Here is a 19,957-nt window from a genome sequence, read left to right on the forward strand (position 1 = left end):
GGCAAATCGAGAAGAATGTTCAAACAGAAGAAAAATAAAAAAAAAAAGTTTTTGAAGAGTAGAATATTATTTGATACTATTTACTGCACTTTTTTATTTATTTTAAAGTTTTTGAATTGTTATGGTATTGTTGAATGTTATTTTTTCCATTTTTGAATTATTATTCACTGAATTAGATGTTCAAATTTATATTATAAGAATACTTTATATTACAATATGCACATAGTAATATATTTAAGACAAGTTATAATAGATTATACATTAAATTTGTATTTTATATCGACATTTTTATAAAATTGACTAAATAGTTTATTATTTTTCGATGATTCCCGTTCAACAAACGGGTACAAAACTAGTTAGTATATTTACGAATGTATTACACTTAATTCTGTGAGTCAGCATCAGAGGGCCTAGGTGAGCATTGAACCTTAGGAATGCCAATATTGGGATATTTAGTATTTGAAGTGGGCAAATTCTCCGAGAAAAAGATTAAAGAAACAATGGAAAATGGTGCGCACATGTAGTTAAACCTTTTCAACATCGAGACAAAAGAGTGAAAATTTTACCCTAGCTCCTCGTCAATTTTGGTTAATTATAAAATGTCTCGGATAGTTGTTCTAGGATATTCATACTTACAATGTGTCGATTTCAGTTCCCTTACAATTTCCAGAATGGTACAGGTACCTTGACATTATGAAGTGTTGTAATGTTATACTGGAATCAATCTAGTTTCTTCTTCAAGAAATAGATGAAACACCCCAAGAGTGAAATGGAGGAATGTACAAACTTTTCTTTTTTTTTTTTAAAGGAATGTACAAACTTTTAGCCAGCTAACGGTGTGAATTAATGGCGTTTCCAGGCAACCAACACACATATGCTTTGGTGTTGAAACTGGGGGGCAAAAAAAAAAAAAAATAAGTACATATTCGACAGGAAATATTACTACATATTATCCCTGTCATCAAGTAATAGAATCTAAAAAACAAATTTAACTCCCTAAGGTGCGTAGCAAGGCAAGGTTAGACCATAATCTTTCAGCTGTCGAATGATCTGAAATTTGGTGAAGTGAGAACTCTCAGGGGCTGGAATTTGCTTTAGGTTCCGTCACTCAAAATTACTTGGCTACTTCGATCAAGCCTCCACGTTTGCCCTCAAGAGTCAAAAAAACCCTGCACCGATCCCCAGAATCAATCAAAAGTAGAAGCCATGGTAATAACAAAACAATACTAATAGAAGTGGACATAATCGCTCAATACATGTTTGTTTGAAGTTCAAGCATGGGAGCTCGAGCCTTTGTGACGTATTACTGAGGATTCTCGCTTATTATTCTCAATAAAAGTCAGGTTATGGTGTTTTGAAACCAGAAAAAAATATAATATGTATATCTATATAGAATCTTTAAAGAACTTTGCTCCTGCATATCAATTTTTCACTCTTGTATTGGCATTCCAATTACAAATAAGTATTCCACAGTTTCATGGAAACATACATAACAAGACCTTGTTCATTGTGTGGCATTATCTTTCACCTCTTTCATCTGCTTAATCTAATATGAGATTCTAAAATCTTTTATTTCCTAGTGCTGTTCTAATGTTGCAGAAATTGGAGCTATAGGGGGAGAAGAAAAAAACTTGAGTCCAAATCTACTCTAATGAAACTGTCCACGTTAGCAACTTTTCACCTGCAGTCACTAAGCATAATTGTACCAAGTGAATTTGGCCATACAAGTTGCAGCAACGAACGATTTCTGACTATCTGTCTCTATCCCCCTCTCTGTCTTGACACTATATGATCACTGCAACTTAAATAAAGCATGAAGAGCAATTATATTAAACCAGACTAATATAATTAAAGATAAACAGATTAATTCTTATCTCACTTTTTGTTCTCTCTGTCTAATCTGTCTGTCTCTGGAGCATATGTTGTTTGAGTCGACTAAAGACCTTCCGTTTGCCTTTCTATTATGCTCATATTGATTAAACCCTTCTGCATCTTCATGCCTGATTGGGACTTGACCCTTTTTACTTCTTGTTGCTGATGTTAAAGTTCCAGAAGTGTTTATTCTCTTACTAAGCATGCAGGAGAATGGTTTATTTGATGATGAAAGAGATGTCTCTCCTTGGGGATGAGGTGCAATATTATGTTTGTTGAGATCTACATTGCAGTGTTACATGCACTTGTTTTGGTCCAACAGGTATGAGCTCTTGCACCTCTGGTGCATACACTGTATTTTATCAAGTATTTATTCAAGTCATTCTGTCTTGCACACAAAGATGCAAATCAGCATCGAACGAATATCTCTAACCATCTGAGGAAATATCAGTTGCCTGGTTTGAGTAAATCTTGGGAGTGCTTCAATTTCTGCCATTTTTCTTTGTCTTGCGTTTTATCTACACTGCATTGGGATTTCGGACTAGATGTGTGTCACTGATCATATGTTTTGCAACAGGTTTTACATTTTAAAATTTTTTAAATACAAAATACCTCCTCAAGATTTTCATCTTTTGGTAGAAAATAGTCTCTCTCTCTCTCTCATGTTAGTCGAAACAAGCAAAAGAATATGAAAATTAGGGAAATGATATATTTCTTTTGGATCATCAATTCAACTCCCAGTGGTACCTGCCTTTTCTTCGTCTTTTTTTAATTCTTTATTATTGTTTTTAAAGACAGAGTAGTATATATTCTTATACTAAATACTAATGAATTCAAAGGACCGTATTAGCTTTATGCTAGCAAGAATTTAAATGGATGCATGGTGAAATGAAACTAAGACATCATGGAAAGTTTTGAACTTGAAAATGTTAAGGTAACTTCCATGGGATGATAGAAGAACAGAATAAGATAAAAGTTTAGGATATCTTCAAGGAGGGATGTTAGATGCCACAATGACAGAGAGTAACTTGAAAATGATGGTATTACTTGTAGTCAGTTGAAGAATAGATAAGAACACAACTCTCCCCACTCACATAAAGCAGGTCTTGAATAAAATTGAATGGGATAAAAGGATTAACGTGATGTGCTCAACACAATAAGGTCTGGTTCTATTTCTGAAGTCCTAGAACTATCTCAATATTTTTAAGAGACAAACAAGTAGCTAAATATCATGTATTTGACTTTAGTAGTTAATTACATACTCAAAACTCTATTGTACGTGATGGCTAATATATTATACACTGTGTTGCTAGCAAATGAGCATCATCGAGCAACTAGTCTTGTGATGGTTGCAGTATCAACTTGTCCTGTTCCTTCTGACTGTGTGGAGGGCTTATCTCCACCTTCGTCTTTTTTAATAGAGAAGGCTGGTCTTTTTGGATGCTTCATATCCAAATTCTCGTTCCTAAGCATATGAGAAATTTCTAGCATGTTAGGTCTATCATTTGGATCTTCTTGAACACACTGAAGAGCAATTTGAAGGCATCTCATTAGTTTGCAAGATGAATGTGTGTCATCCAGTGTTTCATCTAGAAACTCTTTGCCTTCTCCATTTTTCCATAGCTCATATGCCTGTATAAAAAGTTCAAAAAGTCAAATAACTGCAATCCAGTTATACTTTGAGCAAATTGTTTGCAAGTTCTAGTGATTCTACCAATGCTTCTGCAATAACTTACATATTCTAGGAGGTTTATATTTGAATGAGGTCCATAAAAGCATGTATTTTTTCTTCCACTGATTATTTGAAGAAGTAGAACTCCAAAGCTGAAAACATCCGATTTTGTGGAATATATCCCTTCTCGTACATATTCAGGTGGAACATAACCACTGCAGCATACATCATAAGCTTAGCAACTCATGAGAGCATTCTTTAGGTTAGTTGTAGAATCATTTCACTTACTAGGTGCCAACTACTCGATCGGTGTTTGCTTCAACCTTGTCCTTTTGGAATATTTTGGCAATTCCAAAATCTGATATTTTGGGTTTCATTTGATCATCCAATAGAATATTGCTAGCTTTTAGGTCCCTATGAATTACTGTTAGTCTTGAGTATTCTTGGAGATACAAGAGCCCTTGAGTCACTCCCTCAATGATTTGTGCACGTTGTTCCCAGTTGAGGGACAAGCGGTTGATTGGATCTATAACAGATAAATTAGTAAAAAAGGACAAAATTATGCATGCAAGAAACTAATCCAATAGTACGCAATTCAAGAATAGTAAAACAGGACCTGTGATCCTTTAAAGAATATCAAAACCAAACTTAGATGGATCTTCCATGGTTCTGCAAAGCACCTGAAGACAGTCCTTGAGCTAAATTAGTTGATTGATTAAACAAAATTTTAGAACTGGTACTACCCAAAGAAAGTATTTGGGTAGAAGTTTTATGTATCTGATTCCATGGATTCATGTTTACTTGCGTTAATTCTTTCATTTAATTAAATCTTTTCCAGGTCTGGATTTACTTTGAACTTTCGTCTGCCAATCTGTAAACTTGGCGATTAGTTCTCAATTGTGCATATGCCAAGCTATGTATAATTGTGAAACCCTATTTAAAATGTAGATGCACTGAGATCTGAAGGTAATTTTTTCTAGACAAAAGAATTAGAAGTGTTATCGGCCTCTCTTAACTTTTCAGTCTGTCTTCATGCGTATACTTAGAGGCGGCAAAATCGGCGAGATGGGCAGGATTTGACTGGGTTTGAGATGGAACCGGGTAATATGGGTTTGGGTCCAACCTTATCCATATGTGTTTTGAGACTAATTTGGGCGGGATCATTTTGGGATGGGTTTAAATTGATTCTGCCTAATACCCAAATCTATTTTCTACATATTTTTTTACTTTAATTCATTTTTTATTTTTTAAATAATTTTAATATTTTTTATTTATTAAATGTCTTTTGGTCTTATTGTGAATTTATATTTTCATGAATTCATTTTACACTCTAGAATGATTTCCCGTCCAATACCCAAATCTATTTTCTACATATTTTTTTTCCTTTAATTCATTTTTTATTTTTCAAATAACTTTAATATTTTTTATTTATTAAATTTATTTTAGTCTTATTGTGAATTTATATTTTCATGAATTCATTTTACTCTCTAGAATGATTTACACTCTAAAACGATCAACAATTACTTCAAAAAGATGTAACATTTTGATAAGAATGAATATATCTTCTTCCTGGACAAAACCAAAAGAAAAGTTAAAAGGGTTTAGAATAAATATTTTAATCTTTTCTACTTTTTGTAGCCCAAATGACAAAAGAAAAAGGAAAAGTTGAGAGGGCTTAGAGACCACTCCATCAAAGGTCGAGCTCATTGGGTGCTGACTATTGAAGTTTGCTTAAAATTTTTTGGGAAGATATTTGGGCCCAATGGGTAACCCAGTATTTTCCAACATTTTCCATCAATTAATGGGTACAATTGGGATATGTCCCGTTTTAAACCCAATATCAAATTACAATACTCATTTCGCCCAAAGTTCCTTTGGACATGGGTAGTCCATTGGGACAAATTGCCACCTCTACTCATGAACCCATTTTATCTGCAAAATTATGTACGATGCAAAGGCATACACGTGAAAAAGTGTTGGAATATTAAATTTATCGTTGTTGCAATGGCTTCAATAATTGAACAACATAGCCGTTGGGACAATAATTCCATTTCCTCTTCCATTAAATATCTCTCTGATCACGATTAGGACAATGAATAATCAAGGTGAGATTCCTTCAGCATATGCACTCCAATTTACATAAAGCATCTAAACACATTATGAAAGGTCTCCAATTTAGACGTTAGTTGAAAGAGATTATCATCTCAATTGGTGAATTTGCACTTCTCCCAACTACTAATTGTCTCTACATAACCACCACTCACTCCTGGTTGAATAACCAATCGGTTGTCAACTTCTCAATTAGAATATGTTTAGGAGAACTCATTCTTTAGAAGCTACAATGTCACTAATTAGTAGAACTCATTATTCAGAAGCTATAATGTCACTAATCAAATCCAAGAAGCCTTCCTCAGATAACAAAGTTGTGGCAGTATAGAAGCACTCCCAAGATGTAGGTCCCATCCACTAATCCTTGTCTAACTTGTATCCTCTATTTTAATAATCCTATAATTAATCTTAGCACGTATGTACTGTTGGCTCCTTTAACTGATCACCTGTACGAGCTAGTACTTTTATTAATCACTGTCTAACATTTGATTAGAATTTTATTATAACAGAATGAGCCGTTTTCTTCGTTATGGATCTCTGGTAAGTGAATATATTAGTCCCTTTTTTTTTAAGAAAAGGAAAGCAGCACCAAGTTGGATTTGCTAAATAATGCATCTACAATCCAAATTCTTTTCCATCTACAATCCAAATGAGAAGGGGTGAAAGGATTCACCCGTCTTCGACGTGTTTCCGGTGGCAATTCCTGCCGCCGGTGGGTTGTTTTTGGGACCTTCCGCGGCCCATAAGGGGGTTAAGAAGCGAAGCAATTCTCATCTCTCTGCATTCGCAGCTGCGGCAGTAGAGGAAGGCAAAGAAACAAGGGCTTTCACTAGGGTTGGCCAGCTAAACCAACGAGAGCTCTCTTGTCGCCTCTCTTCTCTAATTTCTTGCCTAGTTCCTCAGGTGGGCAAATATAGAGTCGATGTAGGGTAAAATGGTCAATTTAGATTGTCCTCCGGCTCTTCAATCTGACGGCTGTGACCCGCTTGATGGAAGGATTACGTGTCAAGATCGTCGATGGGTACTAACTGCAGCGTTTGGATTATGTGAATGATTGGGCGAGACACGTGTGCGACACATGCGGTAAACGAGCAGAGGTAAGCGAGTAAAACACTTTGAAACCAACTTGTTGTGTTATCGAAATTACTTTTTTGTCCTTCTTGTCACCATGTTTTATATGTACATAATATTTATATTAAGGCACAGAATAGGAAAAAAAATTATTATATTAGTAATACATATAATATGATGCAATTGTAGTCCAAGAAAAAGATGACAATTACAGAAGTGCCACGTCTACGATGTGGGTGGAATTGAGGTGGGGGCAACATCGTCAACGTCTAAAGTTTGTGCAATTTTGGGAATGTATGATGGCAAAGGTTGAATGAGGATGTATGTGACCATGCTGGCTAGTTTAATCGTAAAAGCATCAAAGTTCTCTTTGACAAAAAAAAAAATAAATAAATAAATAAAGGACAACCTTAATGGAAGAAAGTAGTACTTATAATTTTATAAATTTCATTTAGAGATTGTTTGGGTAAAAAATAGTTGCGAATTTGACTGGTTTTATAGTTAGTGTTATACAAGTCAACGAACAATTCATTGGTGAAATTTCAAAAGCTGAAATGTTCAATGAATTGTGAGATGATATTCAAATTCATGGTGTTGTCTTATCAAATTCTTTTCTAAACTTTTTTGATCCGTTGCTAGCACCATTGTGAAACTTGTAATTAATTTTTGGGATAATTTCAGAAATCTCCCCAGAAGTTTCTGACAAAGTTCCTGTGAGGTTTGAAAAATTACATATATCTCCGTTGTCATTTAAAATGACAATACTACCCTTAAATATTTTAATAAAATTCTGTTGTTTGATATGCTTATATTTAGAATGACTTTAAAATAATTTTTTTCATTCTTTTTCCTTTTTATTTTAATTTTTTACCAATAAAATTATAAAATTACCACTATTAGTACATGCATCTATGATTAACCGAGCAAAATTAGAATTAACCATTTGAAATCAAGAACATGGCCTTTAACCATGTTGGGCTGCAAACTTGGAAAGCAAACATTTGTTGGCTTAGTGTATAGCATGTAGCAGGTATGGAGGAGGAACATAAAGCTTGTTTGGATTGTGTTTTATTTGGAATATTTTTACTGTAGCACTTTTTTGTGATGTGATGTGTGTGAGATAAAAAGGTAATTGAGAAGATAAAAAGGTGTATTGAAAATTATAATGATGATGTAAGCGGATAAAATTGGGGAAATAAAACACAATCCAAACAAACTTATAGTATCTGAAGCTAGTTAATCATTATTTGCTTGATATAGATGTCGAGTATAGAAGATCCGGAGCCATTAATTAAGGTTTATGTTGATATGTTCTTCATTTTGCCTGGGCATTCTTTTTTTTTTCTTCTTTTACTTCTTCAGGGAGAGGGGCTGGCTGAGGTAAGGACAGGGAAGAGTGAATAACCTTTGGCTGCAGTTCAATTTGTGTTCGATTTTCACCATTTAAAAGTTACACAAGGCACAAGTAGCGTCAAAGTAAGCAAGTACAACAAAAAGCATGTAATGACTTGAGAAATTGAAATATCAAAGATTTGGGAGATTCAACTTCTGATTTCCCTGCGCAACAGGTAAGGCACAAAAGACAGAACAAGTTACAGAAATAGCCAAACGAAGTTGCACGAATCCAGGACCTAGTGGACTAGTATTGGCATATGAACAAAGAAAATTTGAAGGAAAGCAAGGTATCAATTTATCATTCCCTGTCTTACATGCATGGCTGCAAATATAAACGACGATGGTCCAAATGGTCCACCGCAGTGCGCTGCAGATTATGTCTCTCACAAGTGTCATGCTGCCCACTACTAACTTGCACCAGGGACCAGAATCTAGAAGTGAATACTTTGTTACAGAAGAAAGAACGACGAACGCATAAAAAGTGAGGATGAGAGACATTGCCAATTCTATTCATAATCTTGCGAGTTCTTATTTATTGTCCGCCATTGTGCTTCAATCATCTATGAAAATGCTTCCAAATCATCAAAAAGTTTGTGAAGAAACAGAATGGAAATATTTGAATGGAAACCGTGCTACTGCACAATAGAACGTCGTACATTTTGCGTTTTAACTCAGAAAATGAAAGAGAGACGAGTTTCTTCAAGTGAGGGTGGTATGAAGAGAATTTTGAACTCAAGAAGAAAAACCTGTGCACATAAATTAGGTCCTCCTCCCACTAAAATGAGAAGGCAAATAAGAAACATGGAAACATTTCAATGGAATCCATACTACTGTACAACCTCTTAATGGAAGCAAGCACAGAGCTCATAACAAAAATTAACAGATAGGTAAATTTGCCAAGAAGTGAACTTTTCATTTTTTGTAAATTTTTGGCTCAATCTCTATGAAACAGGTTCAATGTCCTTCAGGAGCCCTACTACTTGTTGCATACTTGGTCGCTTTGAGGGAAGGTCAGCAGTGCACAAATATCCAATCTTCAGAGCTTCCACCATTTGAGTCTCTAGTCCAGTACCATGGATTTTTGGATCAATAGCTCTTGACCCTACATTCTTCCTCACTAATCCTCTCACCCAACTAACTAAAGTTGCTTCCTTTTCATCTGGATAATCATCGTCTACAGGCTTTTTCCCAGTGATCAGCTCAAAAAGAATGACTCCAAATCCATAGACATCAGACTTAGGTGTTGGATTCTTAGGGGATCCAATCTGTGGGTCAAGAAATTCTGGCGGCACATATCCTGCAGACCCACGAGCAATCTCATCCTCCAGACCATTGCCAAAAATTTTAGCAAGTCCGAAATCAGATAATCTTGGTTCCAAATTCAGATCAAGATAGACACTGCTTGCTTTGACATCTCGATGTATAATAGGAGGAGAACAGCCATGGTGGAGAAATGCCAGCGCACGCGCTGTGCCAAGTGCAATTTTGTACCTAAATCTCCAAGTTGTTAACAATCCTTCGGAGCCAATGTTTTGAATGGAATTGTTATCATCTTCTTCCCACGTGTCTGTGCTCCAGTCTTCTGTAGCTTGAACCCCCAGTGGGAGGTCATGAAGCAAATTTTGCAAGTTTCCATTCTCCATATAGTCATATATAGCAATCCTTTGCTCTCCAGCCAAGCAGTATCCAGTCAATGGGACAAGATTGGGATGTTTTATTCGACCAAGATACTCAAGCTCTCTAGCAGCTTCTTGGTCAGTCATGGTCGATCCATGAACCAAAACTTTGACAGCTACATGAATCCCACCAGACAAGAATCCTCTATACACTGGTCCAAACTTACCTTCAGCCAACAATGTGCCACGGTCAAAATGAGAAGTTGCAGACAAGAGGTCTGCAAATGTGAAATTCAACAGAGGCTTTTCAAATATAACTACTGGGACAGATGTTGCTTGCTTAACATCGGCAACCCAAGTGGTTGAATCCGTCTGGAATGAAAAGGGGCCAGATATATTCTGTTCTTCTTTGTAAGAATTCTGTTTCACTTCCCACATTCTGGTTTTCCTTCGACAACCAAAGGCTAAAAACAGCAATCCCAAAAGCAAAAAGACCATGGAGATGGTTAACACCACGGCAAGCTTGAGGCCCCGATGCTTTTGAGTTCTTCTCTTGAAAAGATCAGGATTTGCGGCAATTGGACAGCTGTTCAATGAGCCGATGAAAGCTGAATTGAGGGTTTCAGGGGAGAATTCTGAGGCACAAAGGGTAAGGTTGTTGTAAGAGAAATTAAACCTCTCCATCCATGGTAGCTTGTCTATGAGCTTCATTGGGATGTCACCACTTATATTGTTATAGGAAAGATCTAGTACTTGGAGTTTTTGGATGCTTAAAAGAGGAATATGGCCACTAAGATGGTTCCTAGAGAGATCAAGTGTCTTCAGATTACTCAACATCGAAATTTCACCAGGCATTTCGCCAATCAAATTACTTGCAGACAAATTCAGATACTCTAAACCAGAAAGCATACCAATGTGCAGCAACTGTTCTTTGGAAAATCTGTTGTGTGCAAGATTAAGGTGTCTGAGATTCTGAGCTTCATTTAAGTCGTTGAAAAACTCTCCACTAAGCTGATTCTCAGATAAATCCACATAAACCAAGCGAGACAAGCTGAAACTGGAGATAGAATTTACCTGAGAAATGTGACCTTGAAACTGATTTCTGCTCAAATCAAGCACTTCCAATGGCCCCTCAAAAAGACCAACAACTGAACCTTGAAAATAGTTTCCTGAAATATTGAGATAGGTAATTGATGTCAGCCCCAAAAAATCTGATTCTTTTCCAGTGAAGCCATTTCCAGCAATGTTCAAATATCTCAACTTTGGAAATGAAGCACCAAAACCATCACGAAGAGAACCATTGAACTTGTTCCCCGAAAGATCAAGCGAAACCAAAGAACGGCATTGCAGGATCCCCAGAGGCATGCTAAACTCAAACCCATTTCGGTCGAGTTTTAGAACTCGTAAGCTTCCAAGGGAGCTTATAGCTTCAGGGATACTGCCAGAAAATTGGTTAGAAGAAAGGTCCAAGATTTCAAGTTGGCCAAAATTACCAATGTTGCTAGGAAGGTCCCCTGAAAGATAGTTAAATGAAAGATTAAGGCTCTTGAGTGAACCTAAACTCCAAAAATCAGAAGGCAAACCAGTGATTTTATTATTGCTCAGATCCAAAGATTCAAGCTTTACAAGTTTGCCAATGGTAGAATCAGGGATTACACCCGAAAGACCCCACCCTGAAGCTACCAACTTGACAACATTTTCTTCATTGGCAGCACAAAAGACACCAGGCCATGAACAAAAGGGGGCAGAAAAGTTGTAGATATCGGAAGAATTTAAACCCATTTTCTGCAAGAAATCAGAGACAAAGGATTCATCTGTATTGGGTTGCTGACAAACCAAAGGCCTGAAGAACAGTGTTAGAATAAAAAAAGAGCTAAAAAAACTAAAACCCATTTGGAAATGAGGCCTTAAACTAGCAACCAAGAAACAGAAAAAAAGGTAAAAAACACCAGCAGAACTCCCCCCAAAGTCACTTCAAACGACTAATCTTTTTTAGCCTCTCTGCAGCATAAAGGGCAGTGAAAGATCACTATTTTTTCTGACTTCTGGAACACCAACATTAATTCCATAACCACCCCCCAACCTCTCAACAGAAACTCCAGTGAGGAAGTGGTATTCAGCTTTCAAGGGAATATTACCACTGGGCAAAAGGAACCAACCACTTTTGCCTCAACTTTGTGGTGGTCTTTTTGTGCCCATAACCCCAGAAAGTGCAGTGAGCAGCACATGACTGGAAACTCTTTATCAAGAACAAAAATGGGATTTTATTATTGTTTTCCCTGAGAGAGGGAACAAAAGTTGTAAGTGTATGGGGATGGTCTTGAGAGAATGAACGTGAGCATTGTTTCTTCTGGGCTTGCAGTTTCACTCAATTACAAGGGGGACAGAAAACCACCACTAAAAGCGGTTTTGTTTAAGTCAAAATCAAGACTGGCTCACACAATTATCCCAAAAGAAACAAATATCAAACACTGAAAGAAATTTGCCAGACTACCTTAAAACAAGCGAGAGTGAACTCAGTGAAATGGGGTGTTGTTTGTTGGGAGGAGAAAATTGACAGTGCTGTACGGCTGTATGGAGTGGTGAGAAGTTGGGCTTAATAAATGACAAAGGATTGAAAGAAAATGTCTTTTTGGTTGGTGGAATTTATCAAAGGGCTGTTGGCAAATGATTCAATTATTTTTTTCCCCCACATTTCTGATAAGAACAATGCATTGATTCTGCATTTAAGATAGTGGCATCTGTTTCCAAAATAAATCCCATCAATTAGTCCCTTTTGGTGAAGTAATTTTGGGGAGTCAATAAAGATGTGGCAAAAAGGACAAAATAAAACTACTTTTCATTGCTATATCTACCGGTTAGAATTCTCTACAATTTTTGTTAGGCAAGCATAAATTTAGAATTGTAGATATTTTTTAGACAAATTGCAAATACCACTGTATTATCTAATTAGATAACAAGTACAAAATTTTGGGTTGTTTACCTTCCAAAATAATTCCCCATTTTTTTATGGATATAATAGGGAAAGTTAATCACAAAAAATCTGTTTCCAATTTTAACTTACCTTTTTTTTGTAATATTTAGTTGGAATTCCAACTTTCAAGGATGTCGTTACAATGCAAACTTCAGTATTTAGATGCAGATATGAACTTGAAGCAATTGAGTGTTTATAGACAAAAATCCAGAGGCTTTGGACTAGTGATAATCCATGAAAATTTGGACACAATAGTGAATTTATTGTCTTATTTAATTTTATCCTTATTAGTCCTTAAATAATAAAAATAATAATAGTGGTAAGTAACTTAGGTCGAAAGGCATTTTTGACACTTAATATTAGCGGCTTGTAAAAGGCAACAAATTGGCCAACACATATCATGACAGGGAGAAATTGGTTCACCATTATAAAAAGTCAAGAATTTGATCTCTTATTATTATTATTAGTGAGTGTATAGCATTTACCATTCGCCATGTGAGTGCTGATTATTTTAGCCTCCAAATAGAAGAAGATATTCTTTTTTCTGTCGAGAGATAGAAACACACACCCAATTAGATCAGAAACACCCAGGAGGTTAACGGTTAGAGGACCCAATTAAGAGTAATTTAAGGGAAACTCACAAGAAACCCAATTAGATTAGAAGAAGATATTCAATTCATTCAATTATGAGAATTATTAGCAGAGATTGTCTGTACTGTACCGTATAACATGTTTGGTTGGTCCTTTTGTACATGAACCATTACGTATCAAAGTGTGCTTGTTCTTCTTTACTTGATTTTTGGTACAATACTTTATATGAAAGGTAGAGAACATAAATTGAAGTGGGCAGGGCGGTTGTTTTAGTTGACTTCTAAGTTCTGCCCGTGACATTTTTCCTCAAGATACGTATTATATAATTTATGGCAAGGTTGGCCCTGATGGACTAAAGTCTAAAAGAAGATATGTTTCTTGGAAATGTGAATAAATTCCAAATTCAGGTTAATTCCTAGATCAGGAAGTATGCCCTTTTGCAATTGTTCATAACCATTTGTTGAGAAAGTGGAAGTAATTTGCTTCTGTTTTCCAACTTGGATTTTTACCCTCTTCCATCAGCATTTGATGGAAATTGCGCCAGCAGACCAGGTCAGCGGACCAGTTGCATTGGGGTCGCCCCATCAGAACCGTTAGCTTGGTGGACCAGGTTTGACAAAAGTGGTACTTTGTGTTTTATATGTCGCTGCATCGTGCAAGTTAAGGAACCAGACAGAAATGCAAGGAAATTTTGATTTGTCAGTTTTTTAAAAATAAGATTTTCAAATACAATGTTATAGTAATATACAGATAAAAATAATTATAAAAATATTAAAAACAATATCAAAAAGACAAAAAAACCATCAAAAATACCAAAAACACAAAAAATAACCTCATAAACAATCTCATCAATAGTAAAAAATTTTCACTTATATTACTACAGTTTAAAAACACATTAAAAAAAAACTAATCCTCCTTGAAATTAAAATATGAGTAATTTGAAATTTTGTTATAATTCTCCAAAAGACACTACTGTCCTCCTTGAAGCAAATCATGCTCTTTCAATCTTGTTCTATTGATTGCATTTACCTTTCTATGCTAATTGTACATTCCTGAGATTTGTAGTTTGAACTTAGTAAGTTCAAAATTTGTGCTTGTGATGTTTCAAATCTCTCAATCTCGTATTTGTCAAAGAAATAATTATCAATGTTCTTCTAGTATTTATATGTAAAAAAAATGTCTTGCAGTATAATCAACCAACAATAGCGTACGCAAATGTACTAGGGTTAACTGGTTATCATGATTCTAATAGTTTTTGCAACTAAATCCATCTATATACTTTACATACCGTTTAACTAAAAAATAAGAACATTTTTCAATCGTCTTTTTTATTTTACGTATATCAAATTATTATAATATATATATATATTTTACAAAATTTTTAGAAAATAACAATCCAAACTGGCTCTTGAATATCTTAAACGTCTCTACAAGATTTCAAATCCTGTGGTTCACAAATCCTTTGATATCAAATATCTGTGAGAATAATCCATCCTTTGTGGGAAACTGGAAATCCCTCAAGCTACGACCAACACATTCAAGTCAATATCATGATCTTGATAAGCCCAAAAATTGTCTCGTAGATACCAAACTATTCAGTCCTTATGGGCCCCAAGAAGTGATCACCGATCATAATCTATATTCCAACCATTGACCATTCGTGGACAGATAATTAACCTTATTAAGGTCTCATGATTAATCATGTGAAAATCAAATTGATCATATGACGCACTTGTCCATAAACAATGAAAACAATGAGTAATCACCTCTAATCAAACAAGAGATTGGACAATGCCAACCCCTGTTCCAAGTGTTGTGTGGATGTGAGTGTGTGAGAGAGAAATTGGTTGTTTTTTTTTCCTTCTGGTTGAGCACGCCAAGGCCGACAAGAGATGAAGTGGGGGTGGTGTTTTAATGATTTGCATTGATTGAGGAAGCTTGAGAAGTGAGAACGAAGAAGAAACCAATAAATCAAGAAATCAAACCGGCAGCACAGCTAATGATCAAGGTCATGTCATTTGGTCATGTGCACAAATTCAAATGCCAGCAAACTTTTTTATTCTTCAAACTCTTAGTATTAATGTTTCTTTTCAACATCTACTCCAGTCAACTAAAACCGGCTGTAGCTTTCTGAGTTAATAGTTTAGAGCTGGCTTGAAAACATATTTGAAAGATACCCATAAATTGATCAAAGAAAAGGGTGTATGTAGTTCTTTTTTCGTTCTCTAGAAGTGGTCTTTGTCATTAACACATATTCTACATTATCAACTACGTCGGTGATTGATTATTCTCTTTAATTTTGTGACGAAATCAATCAGGCAATAATAAGTTCATGTAATTTTTTCATCACAACCATCCACACATACATAGCTCCGATTAATGTTAATTGGATTCTGAGAGAGACAAATAACGTTGCATATGAACTTAGGTTGTTTGCGAAATCTTGTGAGTTGGCATATGAACCGTGAAATTTTGTGGCACATGAGCTCGCATTTTTTGCAAAATCTCTTTAGAATTTCTCTCCTACTTTTGTCGAGTAATTCATGTTGGACAATTTTTAAAATAATGAAATTTCTCTTTTATTAAAAAAAAATCAAAGATATATATACATATATATAAAAAAAAGGTGTTTACTACGTACCTATCCTTATATGTGCCCCCAAAATTTTGACCTATTATCTCATTCGTGAGTAGCCGAAGTTATCCTAGTTGAAAATTGTTGACTCAATGGAATAGTTTAGTAAGCTACTTGATGCATTTGAACTTAGTGATTAAAAGGTTGTATACACAATTTGACAATTAAAAGGAGAATCCATAGATTTAACATGGGTTTATTCAATAGCCGGCCGATCCCAAAAAGGTATTTGATCAGGGTCTAATCTGACATCTAAAAGTCAAGAGGTCTTTTTAATTTACTCAACAGGGTCCAACTTAAACACTTGTTTAGGTGAATAGCGCATTAAATAGTAAAATCGTACCCACCGGGGTTAATATATTATTATAAGCCTGACTACAGAAATTTGTGGTTTGGTTTGACCTTCTTGTTTACTTTTCTTCAACTAATACACAACGAATTGGTGGTTTGATTTCAGGCAAAACTAGTAAATAATCTATCATTATGGTGTCCTACTCCTACCATGAGAAATATGTCACCGTTTTGTATCACTACCCCAGCAATAAAATAGTCAGTATTGATAACTTGGAATTAGCTCTCTCTTGTAATGATTGAAATGTACTTTTCTTAAATATTGTTATTGAATAAAAATTAACTCATTCCAAAAAAAAAAAAAAAAAAAAAAACTCTGTGAGATGCAATGTACTCGTCTCTAAGAGTTCGAGCCCTCTGCTTTGCCTTTTTTGTGCTTGGTTTTTCGTTGAAAACACATTCTCTCTGTGGTAGTTGCATCTGCCTGCATGTTTATGTCCAGTTATATTCCTTTCCGTCTTACTATACTAGTGTACATTTTATGCATGTAAAAGCAAATGCTAGCATTCCAGAACATTTGTAATCATTTTCGAAAGAAAGTCCCTTTAATTTGATGAAGCAAAACGCTTGCCTAGAAAGCAATTAGGAATATGATAATGATGGCAGCAGTAAATATTCATGTCGTGGCACCATTATTGCTTCCACATTATTTCCTTTTCAAAGATCATTAAAAGTATCGAAATTTAGATGTTTATTGTGACTTGGGTATATTTATTTTGAACCTCTTGGCATAAAATGTTAAAAAGAATTAGTAACATTTAGTATCTAATTATCACTTCTTGCATTACTAGCTAGTTTCATTCTACCTATACATGTTAGTTATTCTGGGTATTTTATTCCTAACCCTTGATGAGATTAAACCTGACCTCAAAGAATACTACATATATAGTATGTGTTGTGAACTTCAATCTTGATTCTTACAGCTTTTACTGTAAAGTTGCTTAGCCATAATGAGTATCACAGAGTCCCAGCGCAAGCAAGACTGGTTGGTTAATGGTTGGACATAAGAAACCTATGACTTGGTGAGCAGAATAATTCCTTCCACCTCAGCAATTAATCCAACATCTTCATCAACCACGTTTTGAGGTTTGAGCTGGATCGGAGTAGCAAATTAATGGATGTGCTTTTTCTTTTTTTGGGTGAAAGCTGGAGTAGCAAGCACGTTTCATCATCGAGGTAGCCTTAATTAGAGTGGGACTGTTTCAGTCTTCACAGACATACGATTGATTAATATTATCCTTAGATTTCTACACCCAAAATGTAAAGGTGAAAATGGTATGGAAGGAAGACAAGTCTGGAATGGAAGGATGTTCCCTGCCTTCATTATTTCTATTGCGTGAGAGTTTCTACTTTCTACTCTTATCAATTATTACTGCCACATCCACATGCAGGTAACATCGCCACTTGACATATGTGATGGTTATAAGCAATTAGTCCATAACTTTTTTTTCCTTTTTTTTTTCCTAATGACACATCTAACCTAGCTACTCTTATTCCTACTCTAACATATTCCAGGGTGGCCCAACTGAGGCACATCCAGCCTTAGGGTGTAAATCGGAATCGAAATCAGTAATTCAAAACTTTGAAATCAGAATTTCCAACCGAATTCGATTTCAAATTCACCAACTCCGAATTCGAATTCGTTCCAAATTCAATTCGAAATTCGATAAATTTCAATTTCGCCGAATTTAGGAATATAAAATTTTTTATTATTATATAAATGTTATATTACATATATATATAAATATTATGTGTATATATATATATATATATATATATATATATGAAAAATGAATTTGAAATCGAAATAAGAATTCTGAATCACCAAATTCAGGAATATAAAAATTATTATAATAATATAAATGTTATATTACATATAATATATATATATATATGAAAAATGAATTTGAAATAGAAATTCTGAATTCCGATTTAAAAAATCCCATTATCGAATTCGAACCAAATTTGCATAATTTGAAATCAGAAAACCCGATTTTAGTTCCGAATTATTGATTTCGAAAATTCCGACGATAAATCAAAATTTTTTGATTTTGCACACTCCTATCTAGTCTAACCTACTCCTACTCCAACTTTAACCTACTCTAGGTTGATTCTAAATTTAATTCAAATTCGGTCGAATTATATCGAAAATTTTCAATTTTACACACTCCTATCTAGCCTAGTCTACTCCTACTCTAGGGGGTAGCCCAATTGAACCACATATAGTTGCACATTGATGAGAGGTAAGGATTGAATTATTGACCTCCCACCCCACAATACTGGTTAATTAATCCATAACTTAATGTAAAAAGAAATGTGCATGCACAATAAAGCAAGTTCAATAGAAACGAAGGAAATATGATGAAACAACAAAGTTTACAATAGAGTAACTATATACAATGTTGTGAAATTCAGGGGAAATGACGAGAGTAAAACTAAAGTACTTGGAAATGGCAATACTTATTATTCAACATGTTCTAAGCGTTGGAACGTGAGACTTGATCTCTTTGGTAGTGTTTAATTTTCTTTGCGGCTAATTACAACAGTTTCCTAATGAATGCGAGTCATTTGCACTTTTCAACTTTGGATGCAAACAAATAGTAGGCACTTTACTCTTGGAAGAACATTTTATTTACATTTCTAAGTTCTAACCAAGAAACCGTTGACCAATTTGACCGTCGAATTTGTGTACAATTCTACCCTCCATATGATGACCCAAAGAATTTTGTCTTCTTGACCAACTTGTCAATTGAAACTTGAACTGCAGCAGCTATCAATAGCAAAATCGCATAACTATTTAAATTTGGTATTTTTTTTAATCGAAATGACCAAACAGAGTAGCATCAATTTTTAATGAAAAATCTATCAAAACAATAACTTATAAAGTTGAACCATACTTTATTGCTAAATCTAATTTCATAGGATCTTATTGGGTGTTGCGTTGAAACATGCTCCAATTAGTAGTTTACAAAAAAAAAAAAAAGAGTAACGAGTCATAATGCGTTTTCTCTATATATTTCACTGAGAACACTTTCTAATGCATCTTTCGTTTTGCTTATCGTGGCTCAATTCTGTTTTTTTTTTTTTTCCATTTTTATACACAATAAATATTTTCAATTCTTATGCTTTTAGTCTTTCTATTTTCTTTTAATAACAAAAATAGTCCTACACCAAACTTACTTTCGAAAGAATTTTAAAGGGGACCCAACATTTTTTTCTGAAGGAGGAAGTTAAACTCTACATCTAGTTCAGAGCAGTGCAATTCTGCTACTTTGGATTTAACATGATTTGAACTTTCAATCTATCAACCTGACAAAACGAGCCCAGTTTTAAATGCTGGAACTGAAACCAAAAGTCTAAAGTGACTCAAAACGAGAAGTCTAAAGTGCCTATTTTGTGCATTTAGGAAGAGAGAGAGAGAGAGAGAGAGAGAGAGTGCAAATGACCCTGACAAAGACAAAAAGTGTAATTAACCGTGGTTTCCATCTGTTTAGGTAGACATGTCGCTCAATCCTACTGTTTAGCGGAAACTCATCCGCACGTACACCTTAGAATTGGTAAATGCTGCTGTTACTAGTGATTGCTTTCCTTCTTGTAATCTCCGAAACTAATGATACGGTGATTTTTAGTCAATATGTGATGTAGGAAAGAGATTAGTCCGTTTACTTTTC

General features: G+C 34.9%; 2 protein-coding genes across 2 annotated transcripts; both read right to left on the reverse strand.

Moving 5' to 3' along the window:
* Window positions 1-3,195: 3,195 nt before the first annotated feature.
* On the reverse strand, window positions 3,196-4,209 carry LOC113773667 (cysteine-rich receptor-like protein kinase 19). The gene is made up of 4 exons (XM_027318296.1): window positions 4,188-4,209; window positions 3,833-4,070; window positions 3,609-3,759; window positions 3,196-3,504 (listed from the first exon to the last, which is right to left on the reverse strand). The coding sequence occupies exons 1-4, from the start codon at window positions 4,207-4,209 to the stop codon at window positions 3,196-3,198; spliced, it is 720 nt and encodes a 239-aa protein (XP_027174097.1).
* Window positions 4,210-8,843: 4,634 nt separating this feature from the next.
* LOC113775278 (probable LRR receptor-like serine/threonine-protein kinase At2g24230) lies at window positions 8,844-12,188 on the reverse strand. Its single transcript, XM_027320090.1, has one exon. The coding sequence runs from the start codon at window positions 11,626-11,628 to the stop codon at window positions 9,061-9,063; it is 2,568 nt and encodes an 855-aa protein (XP_027175891.1). The 5' UTR covers window positions 11,629-12,188; the 3' UTR covers window positions 8,844-9,060.
* Window positions 12,189-19,957: the final 7,769 nt, after the last annotated feature.

Source organism: Coffea eugenioides, chromosome 6 (assembly GCF_003713205.1).
Source record: "Coffea eugenioides isolate CCC68of chromosome 6, Ceug_1.0, whole genome shotgun sequence".
Lineage (NCBI taxonomy): Eukaryota > Viridiplantae > Streptophyta > Magnoliopsida > Gentianales > Rubiaceae > Coffea > Coffea eugenioides.